Source organism: Strix aluco, chromosome Z, assembly GCF_031877795.1.
Source record: "Strix aluco isolate bStrAlu1 chromosome Z, bStrAlu1.hap1, whole genome shotgun sequence".
NCBI classification, from domain to species: domain Eukaryota; kingdom Metazoa; phylum Chordata; class Aves; order Strigiformes; family Strigidae; genus Strix; species Strix aluco.
The window spans coordinates 87137132-87152367 of NC_133971.1; the positions used below are offsets into that span (position 1 = coordinate 87137132).

The window sequence follows — 15236 nt, forward strand, 5'->3', positions numbered from 1 at the left end:
CATTGGTCACCAGCAGCTGCCACTGGTTTCTGACCCCCCCAGTCACTGGTGTAACCAGATGGGTGGCTGCTGTGAGCATCTCTGTGTCGCATGGGGCAACACCCTTTGCTCTGGATCCTGGAGGTCGGCATAGCACCCCCATATCCAACATGCTTGCAGGACCTGAGCTGACGTCTCCACACGGTGCTGTGCCATAATCTGTACCAGCTCATGCTGAGCTACCACAGGTGTTTCATGTTGAGTGCTGTGAAGGTTTGCTTGGATCTCTCCCCCTGCCATTCATTGTTTGCTGTTTCTGGGTATTTATCTGATGTTTGCTGTAATATTTGAACATCCCACAGTATTACAGCTTGTCAAACAGTTGTTTTGCCTGGGGGCTCACCCTACCTTGGGCAATGGATGCATTTCCTCATTAATGTGTAAGAAAATGCAAGAACAAAGAACATGTTTTCTTCAGCTCTTAAAAACAACCACGCAAACACAAGAACAGCTGTTGCTTTCTGAAAGTGGCTGTTGACAAGAAAATCTGCTCAAACCAATGCAGGCTTTGAGCACCCATGTTCTTCTTAGCACTGTGTGACACACTCATCTAGGAATACCTTGGTTTTATGATGCTTATCATGCAATGAATAATGTTGTATTGGAAAGTGATGGGAAAGATGAGCATCGTTTTGAAAGCTGGGAGCACGTCTCTTGGTGCTGCAGGGCATGGCTTTACAGGCTCTTCCTTATGCAATGTGTCATGCTTCACAATAAGGGACTGGAAGGAGGAGACAAAAGCTGGCACTGTTAGGCACACAGCACCTGGGCTTATTAGAAATGACGTATGCTTTGCACACATAGGAAAAATCCTGCAACAGGAAAGAATGGCATCAATGGAGTGAGGTCACATGTCTCAGAGATGGGATGCTAAAAATTGTAATGAGGGTTCAGTCAGTACCAGATCGCTTCAATTTAAGAAAAGGTGGTAAATGAGGTTGTCTGGATCTTCAGACTTCAAAGACCTCTGGTATAAACAGAGCCGCTGCATCTGTGTGATGGTTCAAAGAAATACCTGCATGCAAATACTTCCCACCATAGGGAGAGTTTGTATCCACAGCCTAGCGTTTTGTCTCAAGACTATTGGTAACACATTTATTTTTCGTTTTTCTGATTTGGTTGCATCTGTCCATTTCCAAGGCAGGTCTTACTCAGCCATGACTACTAATTTTCATGATAAGATCTTGTTTCCTGCAGGTGAGACTTGGTTAGTAATTGACTGAAAGGCAAGAGAGGTTGGGAAAATTATGAAGTCATATTTTTAAGAATAAACGCAATCAAGGGCAAAAATGAATCCCTTTACGCATTTCACATCTTGTGTTGTCAAGTATCTTGTAGTCTGTTTTAAGGAGGCTTCACATGCCAGAGTTGCCCAGATGGGAGCAGTGAATACCCAGAGGGAAGGAGTGGGTGAGTAAAGGGCTGAATGAATCTTTGTCCTCCAAAATCCCGCAGATCAACCTAGTACCTGCACTCCATGGATGCCTCATCTCCAGGTTGGCTTTGGCTGGCTCCATTTTTTGCCCACAAAATTAGGCTTTTAAAGGAAGTTTATAAATTCCTGTTCCCTTCATTGCTTCCTTCATGAATTCCAGCATGATGTAAAAGACAGCCACTTGTGCTTCCTAGGACTTGGGACCTTCATCACCAACCTCAAGCTTCAGCTGTATGGAAGGGGCGGGCTCTTTTTGTAGAAAGCAGCAAACAAGAAAGCTATTTAGAAGAGACAGAGACTTTCAGGCATGTTAAATCAAGTTGCCATAGACTTGGGGTCAGGCCAGTTTTCCAAGGGACAAGAAAGGACACAAATTACTTGAGTGCCCACTTAGAAATGATCCCTGAAACGCTGAATTTCTATTCCATTTTGAGGGTCCTAACCACTGCCATTAACAATAAATAAAATATATAAATATTAATATCCTATTAAAAGACTTCCCCTCCTCTTATACATTCATTGTTTATTGACACCAGCCCATGGCAGCATTAGCTTTATCTTAATGGACCAGTTAAAACTGGTAAAGGAGTCTGCCTCAGCTGCCAGCCTGGAACTCTCTTAGCAAACAAACTGCTGCTGGCAAATGTTAATTAAGTCACATGTTGGAGCAACTCACTGAACAGGAGGTTGAAATATGAATGTCTAATAAGGACTGTGACTAATAAGGACATACTTTTTATATCATCCACCAGTGGATTAAGTAGTTGCTGTTGTCTTGATTGCTTGAAGATGACATTGCTGATCATTCATGCCAGAACAGAAAGCTCGTTGAACATGCTAATGTGCATACAAATCTATCTTCATTCCAGGATGCCTGAAGAGCAGATGGATTCCCTGGCAATTATTTCAACTGAAAAGGTAATTACTGGCCAGGGTACCAAAGATTCATCAATGTTAATGCCATCATTGCCACAAATGGTGTAGGATCAAAGGTAAAATTAAATGTCCCTTCCACTCCTTTAAATGACTTGATCTCTTGAAAAATGAAGTTACATTATTTGATAATCAGTAATTCAATCGTGTGTATTTTCACTAGAGTGGTGTTGCACATGTGTTAACATGTTAAATACCATCTTTTTTAGCCACAGAAGAAAACATTTAAGCAGCAGTTTTATGTTATTACATTCATATTATTTCCAGCCTTCAACTTATTTTCCCTGGTTCCCAAATTCCTTGCCAACAGGACCTCTACCCTTAAGGGACTGACCTGTCTGGAAATTAATCCCTTAAAAGTGTTTTCAGGCAGGGCAGGTCCAGAGCTGGCTGGAAGTGAGAAGGAACCCATGGCTGGGGATGGGAGCAAGGATGGGTCTCAGTGCAGCTGCTTTGGAGTCAGTGGGACCATGGTGTTGGAGACCCCATTTACCCTGGGGGAGCCCTTTGCTATTGCAGCCCCCGTAAGCCTCTGCCTCAGCTCCATTTTGGGGTGTGGTTCCCCCTTGCTGCATTGTTGATGCTCCATTAGTAACAGCAGCATCACATTCAAAGTGAATACACAGCTGTGCATAGAGGAGCCCTCACAGGAAATTAATGTGTGTCAATTAGCACCTATTACAGGCATGCTGCTCTCCCAGGCATGCACTAACCTCCTCACTGACAAACCCTTGGGACTGTGAGCTCCCATGTAGGCAGCAGGGATGGCTTTGCTCTTTGAACCATCTGGGTGCTACTAGCTGCTGTTTTAAGCACTAAGCCCATATCAGCAATGTTGTGGGGAGAGATAATAGATCCCCTCCTCTCTAGCCTAGGATGGGGTTAGGTGGTGAAGCAATGGGAGAAACATAGCTGAGGTGGTACCTTGTGGTCTGTTGAGAAGATCCTGATCAGGGGCAGCAATTAGATTTATATGGACCTCTCAGCACCTGGCTGGTTCATTAATTTGTTCAATCACAGGTGAAACAAATGACCATCAAGAAATTCTTCAGTCTGTAGCCAGCAAGCAGTGAGATGACTCTTCTCACCCTTTGGACAGGCGTACTGATCCCTGCATGGTGTGGTTAGGGTTGTTCTCTTATGTTTCCTTGCCTGGTTAACCAGATTGACAGGTTTTGCCAATCTCTGTTCTGGAGAACAAGGAATCAACTCAGAAAATAAGTGCGTTTGATTCTTCTTCTACAGCTTTTTTATGGGCTGTGGATGACTTCACTGTTGAAATGTCCCAACATGTTGTGGCTCTGTCCTCTTGCACCATGGGTAAAGGGAGGTAAGGGAGACCTTTGCTCTACTGCTCCCACAAAAGCTGTGCTTAGGCTTTTGGGACATTGTTAGACTTGGTCTTTCTTACTGGTGGTGTCAGAGCTGTTGGGGATGTACAGGGTCCTGCAGCCACAGGCAGCCCTGTGTTAGCGTAGCTCAAATGTTAGCGTAGCAAGGCTTAAGAGTCAGGACTGTCCTCTAACAAAGAAGACAAAGAGGCACATTGTGGTTAAAAATGGTTATTTTGGCCATGATGGCCCCTCCAGCTTGGCTCTAGAGCTCTGTCCTGGTAATGTGAGGACAGTACTGCTGTGGCTGCCAACAGCCCTCGTGACTCTCCGGACTCAGCGGAGGATCCAGGCCACGCAAGGACCTTGTGTACAGGGCTTCATCCTGACATGGTGAAATGCATCTGACTATACCATCCTTGACCTGGAGCATGAACGTGACCATATTCTTCCTCAGGTCTCTGCTTTGATTTGAGCCTCACCTGCTCCCCCTCTCTGCTCAGCTACAAGCAGCAGGCACAATGGGGGCTGCTCTGCTCATCTCCAACTGCCCTAACCTCATCGAGCTGCTGCTGTAGCTGGTAGGTGGCTGACCCTTACCCAGCAGATGCTGCTCACTAGAGCTGGCTGCAGGATGCAGTACCCATGATCTACTGGGGACAGGAGCCTGGAAAAAAACAAACCAAAACAAAAACCAAATGGTGAATGTAAGCAGAGCCCCAAGGAAGAACAGAGCAAACATCTATGATACTCCTGTGTCTGTACTAGTCTGCCAGCCTCAACTACTTCAGTGTTGGGGCTCCCTGAGTTAGATACTGTTTCACAGAGTTAGTGACCTCCAGTGAATCTCAAATAAATATTGCCAGTTCCTCAAAGGGTGTCTGCAGACCAGGATATCTGCCAACGTGGCATTTAGTGAGATGCATCAGTTGGATTTAGATTGCCAATGTGAACTGTGCCTCCAAGCTGAGCAGTTGCGTGGCAAAGGCCCTGTGCCTGGGTTCTTGTTTTTGTCTGCTGTTGCAGAAAGTGCTTTGCTGGCTTCCCAGCTGCTGGAAGGGGAGCCTTCATTACAGTGCTGACATCCCTTGGAGCCACAGTAACTGCTAGGGATGAGGGCTTGCAGCTGCTGTCTTGCCCAGTCCCAGGGCTGTGTGGGCTTTGCCCTTGACCCAGGCACACTCTGTCCTTCTGACTCGTTCTCAAGTGTTTCATCACAGGAACAGGGTGCTCATCCCAGCCACAGCTGATCTCACCATCAGAGGGTTTATCCTTAGCTCTGATCCCACATCTTCTTTCTTAAAGCCATCACTGTCATTCTCTCTTGAGCATCTCCTTCCATTTCAATCCCAGTTAGGTCTGTATAAGGCTTTTCCCCAACATCTGCTACACAAGCTGTGCACCCCCAGCCCTTTCTATATTTTCCTTTCTTTGTCACACCTTTTCCACTTTTCTTTTTCCAAAACTTTCTGGTTATTCAGCTATGATGTAAACCTGATTCATTAGCTTCATCTTTGATGACATATCTTTATGTTTGGACTCTTAGGATGAGAGGAAACAGCCTCAAGTTGCACCAGGGGAGGTTTAGATTGGATATTAGGAAAAAATTCTTCACTGAAAGGGTTGTCAACATTGGAACAGGCTGCCCAGGGAAGTGATTGAGTCATCATCCCTGAAGGTATTTAAAAGATATATAGATGTGGCACTTAGGGACATGGTTTAGTGGTGGACTTGGTAGTGTTAGGTTAACTGTTGGACTTGATGATCTTAAGGGTTTTTTCCAACCTAAATGATTCTATGATTCTATGAAACCCACTGGCATTTTCTGCCACAAGCCTCCATGACAAATTCACATATGATTTTTTGTCCATGCTTCAGCCTGGATGGGCATCTTTCTTCTGCTGAATGTCTTTTTTTTTAACCTATCCCCTTCTTCTCACCCTTCTACCAATGCTATTTTCAAGTTTGGATTCTAACTTTTCTTGCCTCACAAATTTCTATGATCTCCCCAGCCTCTGCCTCACCTCCCCGTAGAGTGTGACTATCATATTATCACCCTCCTCTGCTTCTGGAAACATGGACATGCTGCAGAAGACAGGCGCTTCATGCACACCAGGAAATTAAAGTATAGGAACCAATTTAGAAAGGATCTTGAGAGAGAGCATCTAATCCATCTCTCAGCCCTGGAGCAGGATCCTATCAACCTAAATAATTCCCTAATGAGTATTTGTCTAGCCTGTTTTTCCAAGCCACCCAGGATGGAGGATCCACACCTTCCTAGGTAATCAACTTCACTATTGTCACCGTTAAAAAATTCTCAGTGCCTAATGTAAGCCTCCTGTGACAGTTTCTCCTATCCAGCCCTTGTTTTTGCAGATATATGTGACATGACTAGGTGTCTCTGAGCACCTTTATTGTTTCCACCTTCTCTTATAATTCTTATTTTCCAGGTCTCTTATTCCTGCAGTTTGTGGCTCCTCCTTGCTATGTTTGGTTTAATCTCTGAAAATGCACATGAAAAGGCTGCAGCTTCACACCCTCCCTCCATGAGAGGTGGGAAACAGGTGAGTTCAACATAATTCAGTGGGGCTAGTGCAGTCATGTCATTCAGGGAAAATCCCCCAGGCACTTCAATAATCATCTTAAATGAAAGGGCATGAAATTAAAATCACCAGAGACAGCAGCATCCACCCATCTACCTATATGCATCTGCAGTCCCACATGTAGTTAAATGGCAGGATCACCCTGATCTGAGTACCCCAGCCTGCCTGGGGATAGGGTTTTATTCAGTCTGAGGTTTAAGACCAGTGAGGAATAAATTTTAATCCCAGACTGGCTGAAGTCAGAAGTTTGACTTCATTATAACATACCTGCTGTGGCATGAGACTATTTCTGAGTCGAAAAAGAAGTTCAAGGTGGTGATATCATTCTCCCTTGTCTTCTTGTGGTTCCAGCTTTATGGACATTGAGGGACCTAGGCTTTTATCCGGTGTGAGTGCACTAATTTCCATTCTCATAGTGCTGTAGGTTTAGCTATGAAGAGATCCCACTGGACTACTCAATGTATTTGGAGATGTCACAAGACTGCTTTTTCTTTGAAGGAAAAGCAGATAGTAAGGTAGCAGAGAGAAACAGAAAATCAAAGCAAAAGAGTGAGTGGACACATCAGTGAGATCTGTGATTTTTCTCTATGGATTTGCAGGAAGTCTTTGGTAGAGCCAGGAACAGCACTCAGGACATTTGTGCATCAGTAGGAAACCTCAGCAGTGAAACCCCCTCTGCTCTTCACCAAACACCTAGCTCTGCTAGGTTCAGGGTGAGACCCTCTCCCCAGCAGATTGCATTTCCCTGCTACATGATACATCCCCACAGGCAGCCCTTGTCCTGGGCTAGAGATGTCCTGGGCAGCAGGATGGACTGGGTGAGCCTCGTAAGGTCTTTACACCTTGTGTTTGAGATTCATTACCTCTCTATATTTGTGGCGTGCATGACCCTGCTGTGGAGGACTTGTTGTTTAGGTTGCCCTTGTGTCTGGAGGCCAGGTGAGCCCAGCACCCCTGCTGTGCTAGACAGCAAAAAGTCTTCCTGGAGCAGTATCTCACCCAAAGAGCTGATACTGCGGTTGAGAGGGAGCACAAGGGCGTTTCAGTTCTTCCTTATTGCCATGCAAAAAGTCCCGGAGGACCATAAACTGATTGGTTGTGTCTGATCTGGTGCAGGACAGGAGCATAGAGGATATCTTCAGGGTAGGGAGCAGTGTCAGTGAGACAGCATGTCGGTCTCAGACCAGCCGGGACTGGGGCAACGCGCTGAATAATAACAAACTCACACCAGTTAAGGGGGAGCACTGCCAAGAGCAAATGCCGCCACACTGTCTGCAAGCTCCCAATTTATTCCCACTTGTTTACATAGGGTTGTTTTTACTTCTACGTCCTACTGACCTTCAGGTTTTATCTGTTTACTGCTCATATGCTCACCATGCATTCTGCAGGCAGTGTTCCGGCCTGCTGTTTCTGACGCTCGCAACACGGTGTTCTGTAGTGTTCCTCAGTTATCCACAGTCATCCTTCCAACCTTAAGGTCAGTTTACCTTTTGCTAACTACCAGTTCTTAATTCCCACATCAGCACATCCTGATAAAACCTGCACACAGGACAGGGAACCTTTGGGCCACTGGCAAATTGGTCACTGCTACTTGGCATTAGCTCATCACCAGATCTCAGTGCACGGAAAACCTGTTATAACATTACCTAAGCTGTGACCAGGCTGTCTCATAGCCATGTTGATGTTTTCTCCCTGCTGGCTGGTTTGATTTAAAGACCAGAGGTACAGTAGAAGACTTTCTTATCAACTTCCAAGTGTTTTATATCAAAACCCACACCCTGGAGGACCTGATTTGCAATTCTGACATATTCAACCCCAGGAACCCTTGACTGAGCCTGCTCCAAGGTGCACATTGGCAGTCATTTTGCAAACAGGAGTTTCATGCCATCTTGGAGAGGAAGTTCACTGCTTTGCCACTGTCTGCTTTGCCACTGTACTTGGAGTGTGAGAGCTCCTGACTGTCTGATGGGAAGGGAGATGGGAAACCAGCCAGCAAAAACTCAGCCATGAGGAAAATTCCCAGCTGGTCCTTGCAACACTTTGCTTCTTTGGGCCTAACTGTGAGAGCACAACAGGGCTGTTCAAATGGTTTCTTCTCCATCATTCATGTTGTTGTGGTTTAGGCACAGCTGCAACCAAGCACCACACAGCCACTTGCTCACTCTTCCCCTTGGTGGGATGGGGAGGAAAATTTGGAGAAAAAAAAAAATAAAGCCTCATGGCTTATGATAAGGACAGTTTAATAGAACAACACAAGAAGAGAAGAAAATTATAACAACAACAATACTAATAAAATGAATATGTAAAGCAAATGATGCACAATGCAATTGCTCACCACCCGGTACCTCACTCTTAGCCCCTCTCCCAGCCATGATCACCCCCACTCCCCCAGCCAGCTCCTCTAGTTATATACTGAGCATGAGGTCAGCATGGTGGTGAATATTCCATTGTCGAGTTCGGGTCACCTGTCCTGGCTGTGCTCCCTCACAGCTTCCTGTGAAAATTAACCCCATCCTAGCCAAACCCAGGACACATATTTATGGCAGAGCTTGAATGTTGTTCAGACAAAGTCTGCACAGGAGACATACCTGTTAGACCCCAGGCAAACCAGTCTTTTCCTGCAGGCTGGATACTCTAGACTGGGTAAAGACAAACAACATTACTCATGTGGAGGAAAAGGCAGAACTTCTGCTTTAAGTGAGAAAACAAACACTGGTGCTTGTAGTCTGCAGCATCTATATTCTTCAGAACACTTCCCTAACTGCCACTTCCCAAAATCACCCTCTTTCCTTCCAGTTTATAAAGCTCTTGTGGCACATAGTGCTGTGTTCAGCAAGACTTGGCAGCTCCCTGTGCATACCTCCCATCAACATGAGAGTGTCCCTTGGCCTCAGCTTCCTTCTGGCTTTCCTGGACCCAGGTGAGTTTTCCACTGGGACCTGCAGGGCTACAAGACATGGGAATGGGAGGTCTGCATGTGGGGGTGTTCCTGCCACCTGAGCCATAGGAACCCCTCATATGGGGAGATTTGCCCTGCAGAGGGATGACTGGTTTTGAGGGATCTTTGGTGCTATGAGCCAATGTGCAGATGAAGGTGTAGGCATTTACAATGTGAACCTTCTGTCTGAACTCCCGTGGTGGTCACCGGTGATCTAGCTGAGACAGTTACAGGAGTGATTCAGGTTACTCTGAGGCAGACAGACCTTTGGTCAGCTGAATTGATCTCCAGCTACCATTTACCACAAACTTAGGGGGTCACTTATCTTGCTCATGCCCAGGATTGTGTGACATTTTAGACATTATATGTCATTTCAGTTGTCCTTCAGCTCTGCTCCAGAAAAGCACTGGTGTCATCTTGTGTCAAACCTGCCACCCCATGTAGATGACAACCACTACAAAGTGCCTTAGATGGCACCTGGGTTTATGGAACTGACACATGCCCTGAACCTCTAAATCTACATGCTGGACCCTTGGGTCCTGATGAGTATATGTCAGGAAAAACATGCTGTTTGTCTTTTGTTGTTTAACACTTTATTCCTTTCTAAGTGTTTCCTGCTGCCTGCCTGATATTCCGCTCTGCTTAATATGTTCCAGCAGGTAAAGTGGTTTTTCCTAATGCCTACAAACAGATATGCCATTCCCCAGTTTGTACATAGTACAGTCAATACACACTGCCAGCCTCTTGTTCCCGAACCCCTTGGGTGTCCCTGACACTGCAAAGAGAGAATTTGGGGTCTGGGAATCCAGGGACACCTGAATACCTGCCAGGACAGAGGGGTCTGTTGGGATGCTTTCCTTAACAGCCCCAGGAAAGCAAAACAGACATCACTGTATAGGAGACAAGGGAAACTAGCTGGATATCGGTGATTAAAATGTGAAGTGCTATCCCAAAATGGCTTACCCTCGCTTGACCAAATTCAGATTCATACTAGAATAAATAATAATAGAAATAATAAAAAAGAACTCACAAATTGAGAAGTGAAACAGGGAAAATAAGGGAAAAGGAATGTGAAAAGTGCTGATCAAATGCTGAAGCAAAAATTTGATTAAAGGGGAAGTGAGATCCCTCATGACTGCTACCCAGCCATGTGTCCTTATTTCCCCAGGGACTTCCCTTCAGTGCGAGGTTTGCCACAGCATAGGAAAAAGCTGCTCTGGCCCCATGAAAACCTGTAGTGATGGTGAAGATACCTGTGGCATCATTCTGCATGAGGTCACAATAGGTAGGTGAGATATCCACTATGGTTTTGTGTCAGCGCGGCTTTCAGAGCGGGGCTGGGGGACAGGTCTCTCTTGCCACCTCTGTCACTGGCTTTATGGTGAGTCCTTGGATAAGCTGTTCATTTTCCTTTTCACTGACAAGAGGACCCATAGATCAGGATGATCCAGGATAGGAAAAACTCTCTATTCCTATATCTTGAGCAGCAGTTTCCTACTGGAAGGTCTTGGTTCTTAGTTGTAGAGGGGAGGACCTAGGCAGCATACTGGGAGGAGATATTGGCTTTTAATTCTGGCTAAGGTGAGTAGCTGGGTTGAGAGGATGGACCATGAGGGAGACAAGGCTGCCGGCATCTGGCACTGAGGGTGCACTGGTCATGGGGGGAAGGAGAAACTGTTATGCATCTGACTCCCTTCCTTGAGCAGGGAAGGGGACACCAGGCAGCCTGGTGGCACCACCAGGGCTGAGCTGGTCACCATGTCCCCATGGCTGATAAGCCAAAGATGGGTGTTGAGCTCTGACACAACTACACAATTGGTCATGTCAGTGGCGTGGCCTTAGCAATTGTTTAGCTTCGATAATGTGACTGTTGGCTTTTGGACTGGAGCGTATCTGATATCCTACCACCCTTGGTCCTGGCAGCTTCAGTGCATGTCTTCTCTCCGTGTTTGCAAGTCCACCCTTCCTCCTCACAGTGCTGATGGGGCCTCAGTAGACCGGAATGTAACTGATCTGTCCCCGTGTTACACCTTTTGGGTTTGGTTCATGGGAAAGACTTAACTTGCCTGTGTCAAGATGCTAGTGACTGTGATGGACTGTGTGCTCTGCGGAGTGTGCATGAAGAAGCATGAGCAGTGGGTCAGAGGCATGTGGGTCACCCCATAAGGACTGTGGCTGGGGCATTCTGGGTAAGGTTAATATCTGCAACAAAGCCAGCTGGCTGTGAGGAGTTGTGCTCTCCTCCTGCCTTTAAGCACAACATGGGGAAGGAGAAATTCCTCACTAGTGTCTCAGATGTAATGGCATCCTTTTTCTCTGAAGGGATCACCAAGATCACCAGGGCTGCTTTTGGGGTGGCTCTGCTGTCCCCAGAACCCTCTCAGGCCCCAGGGCGGCTGCTTAGCAGTTGCTGCAGTAGGAACTAATGGGAGGGGGAAGGAGTTACCTTGTGGTTAATGACTTGGTGCCACCTTCCACTTTGTTACAGGGGGGATGGCAATCCCTTCATCCATCAAGTCCTGCCTGCCATCCAGCATCTGCCAGTTTGGCCCTGTTACCATGAACTATGGGAAGGTAAAAGGAAGGAGCCACTTGGCTTGCTGCATGGGCGACGACTGTCGAACCACCTCTGTCTCCTGTAAGCTCCCTTTTTCCTTATCCCCGTCCCTTCTCTGCCTGCCCTGACCTGAGGTAAGGCTTTCCAGGCTAAGTCGTTACCTGGTTCATTCCTCTCCTTCCCTTGTTAAAACCAATTACCACCCATCTCTTTCCTTCCAGTGCCGCCAGAGAACAATGTGCCCAATGGATACCAGTGTCCTGCCTGCTACAGCGTGGACTCCTTCCAGTGCAGTAATGAAATCGTGAACTGCACTGGATCCGAAACCCAGTGTGTTGACCTTGCTGGGTTGATGAATTCTGGTAACTGCCTTTTATCTGGGGCTGTCTTTCATCTTTTTGGTTAAGTGGGTGAAACCAGCCTAAGAGAAAGCATCAGAGTGAAATAAAAATGGGAAAAAAATGTAAAGGAAAAAACAGAGGAAGAGACACAGAACTGAAAGGGAATATCCATGAAACTAATAAAAGGGCAGAGGTGGTTTTTATTTCCTCTTTCCCCATCATGCATGGATAACTGTTGGGATTCCTCATTGCATGACATAACTGAGGTCAGGAGCAGAACTGGACTCCTGAAGCAGTCTGATACATGAGCATGTAATAAATATGACCAAGACCCTGAACCTGTTGGCCCTAGCTAGAATGCATGAGGATGAATCTGGATCTAAGCCAGTTGCCTACTTAGTGGAGGATCAGGTGAAACTAATAGAGCCATTGGCTTTCTCATGAGGTTATGCTGGCCTCTGGGGACACAACACTGCTTGTTGTAGTGGTGCCTCTGCTCCTAGAGAGCCCTAGAGCCCTACACGTCCCTCCCCATGAATGCTGCAGCTGAGCCTTTGGGGTACGCAAAGATCTTCCTTGTGAGGGAACTCCAGTCTTTGAACACCTGGGATCACCAGAAGCATGTAATGCTCTCCTTCAGAAAACTTTTTCCCACCTCAGGAGCTGTAATTAGAGAGAGGAAAATAGACTGTCACTCCCCTTTACCCCACTTCCGCAGGTAAAAGATTTCCATGTTTCGTGGCAGTTCCATCCATTTTCCAGTAGGTAGGAAAAATAATGTGGAAATTAAGGGCAGTTCCACCTGCTGTAGAAGCAAACTGGAAAAAAAAAAAAAATCTTGTGTGTGGTTTGGATGAACTTTCTCTGAGTTGATAATATTGTCAGGTGATAATACAATGCCTGAAGGTCTTTGCTATATACTTTATAGGTGTGTTGTCCAAACCCTGAATTAGAAAGTGTTTCACAGAGACAACATAAAAGAAAACAAGTATTTTCTTAGTCACAGCAATGGAAATAGAGTGGTGCAATTAATTCAGTGTACCACTGAAATGAAAAATGCTCCTAACTTGTCTTGTCTTGATTGATCAGCCACTGTAAATAGAGGAGACCTGTGTGGTCTGATGAGATGTGTAGAGGAAACAGTGGTGTAGGGGAGCAAAGGAAGATGAGGAACTAATGAAGTGCCCTTATACGTTATTTGTATTTGAGATAAAAATGTCCAGTAGAATATTCCAGACCTCCAGCAGCAGAGAAACATGAGCAGTGTCAGCAAAAGCAAGCAACAGGAACAAGAATATCTGAATGAGGAGTTAGGCACCCAGCACCTTCTCAGGTCTCCTTCTCAGGTAGATGTTCCAGTGTTGGTAAAGGACAAGTTCAGGTTTCGGGCTCTCCCTCAGTGGACAAGTGAGCAGGGTTTCTCTGTTGGTTTAGCTAAATCCTATAAGGCCTTAGAGAATGGACTTATCTGAATAAATGTCTGAGCCTGTAATGTCTTTGAGACTTCTCACCCCCATGTCAAATTAGGCTGAGAGGTGGTCATCCAGTTCAAATGTCATGAGAGGGTCAGAGAGAGAAGGAGAAAATGAACACCTGGAGTACTGTCACACAGCCCTGGTTTCTTTAGGAAGCTAGGCAAGGTTTGAACAGAAGAATATTTAAATGTGAGAAAGAAAACTATTTAAAAGCATCTCCTTTTTTAAATCTACAGTGTTTAGATTTTAAAAAAAAATCTTTATTCAGCAGAAAGAAAGACAAACCCTAAACCTTTTGTATCTCAAGTCAACCAAAGTGACCTTGCTGTGTCTTCAAATTCATTCAGGGGATGGATACAGACAGGAATAGGTTGGTGGGTGTGGAGTCAACTGGATGTAAGGAATGGGCAGTTCTTGGGGTGGAAATGGGGACCTCATTGGCCAGGGAGGGAACAGCTATGGAAACTGGTTCTCTTGATGCATGGCATGTACTTCTTCTCCTGTGTAGGTGGACTGACGCTGAAAGCCGCCATGAAGGGTTGCACCACTATCTCTGAATGCAGTATTGTAGGAGATGGAAAAAACAAACTAGGGATGATGGACATAAAGCTAAGGCGGTTTCAATGCAAACCAGCTTCTGTTTTGACCAGAGCGAGTTCTGGGTTTGCCCCTCTAGACACCCTCTTCCTCCCTGTCGTGTCAGGATTCATCTTGGAGAAGGTACTTTTCTGACTCTCACTAGTAGTGGGTTAAGCAAAGCCCACAACAATCTGCAGCAGTGATTTGCACTGAGACCTGTTTGCTGTGGCTTCTTCTGTGTGACGAGTTTGTTTTCAAATTAGCTCTTCTTTTATATTTTCACAGAATAAAGACAGTACTTACTTGCACTTCTTTTGTTTCCTCATTGATTTAATCTGATTTAAAGCTTCATAGGTTCAGCTGTGGTTGGTTTTGTGTGGCATTCTCTTAGTGCTTTGTCCACGCTGGGACCAGGGGAGACTGCACAAGGTGCCCATACACTGCACAGGCAATGGGAGCTCTCAAGACTTAGATCTTGAGTCTACATCCTCTATCTCAGGATAAGTTATAAGTTTCAAAGCCACTTTTCCAGGCTCTGAAAAGGACAGGAGGTGAGTTCCTGAGAGTTTCACTTTGACTAGAGAGGTAGCTTGCCCTTTTTCCCCTCCCTTGTATCCTATTTGTCATGGCAGGAGGAGTCCCTCAGCTCAGAGGGCTGCCTGTGGCCTCTGGGCAGCCCTGAAGTATTCTTCATTTCAGAGAAGAGTCAGTGACCCTTTGCTACCAGCAAACTGCTCCTGGCAAGATCCTTTCTCCTTTTTGTTGTTCTTCTTGCCTTACCAGACAGTCTCCCATTCTACTTCAGGTTTCATGATTAGCTGGAATAAATTCTTACCTTCATAAAATAGGCAGTCTTCTATGGTGACAGACTGCTGGGAGTCCAAGTAATGGGAAGCTTTAGCCCAGTGCCTGTTTCCCTTCTGTTGGCCAAACTACTGCTGTAGCTGGTATAGCCTCCCCTCTTCTACATTCACCACCACCTGGCTATTCTGCTCTAGCCACCAT

At 45.9% G+C, this 15236-nt stretch overlaps 1 protein-coding gene across 1 annotated transcript; it reads left to right on the top strand.

Annotated features, from left to right (window-relative positions):
* Positions 1 to 2380: 2380 nt before the first annotated feature.
* Positions 2381 to 14539, top strand: LOC141918907 (phospholipase A2 inhibitor and Ly6/PLAUR domain-containing protein-like). The gene is made up of 7 exons (XM_074813851.1): positions 2381 to 2392; positions 6189 to 6302; positions 9138 to 9261; positions 10448 to 10564; positions 11768 to 11917; positions 12058 to 12198; positions 14161 to 14539. The coding sequence occupies exons 2-7, from the start codon at positions 6225 to 6227 to the stop codon at positions 14382 to 14384; spliced, it is 834 nt and encodes a 277-aa protein (XP_074669952.1). The 5' UTR covers positions 2381 to 2392; positions 6189 to 6224; the 3' UTR covers positions 14385 to 14539.
* Positions 14540 to 15236: the final 697 nt, after the last annotated feature.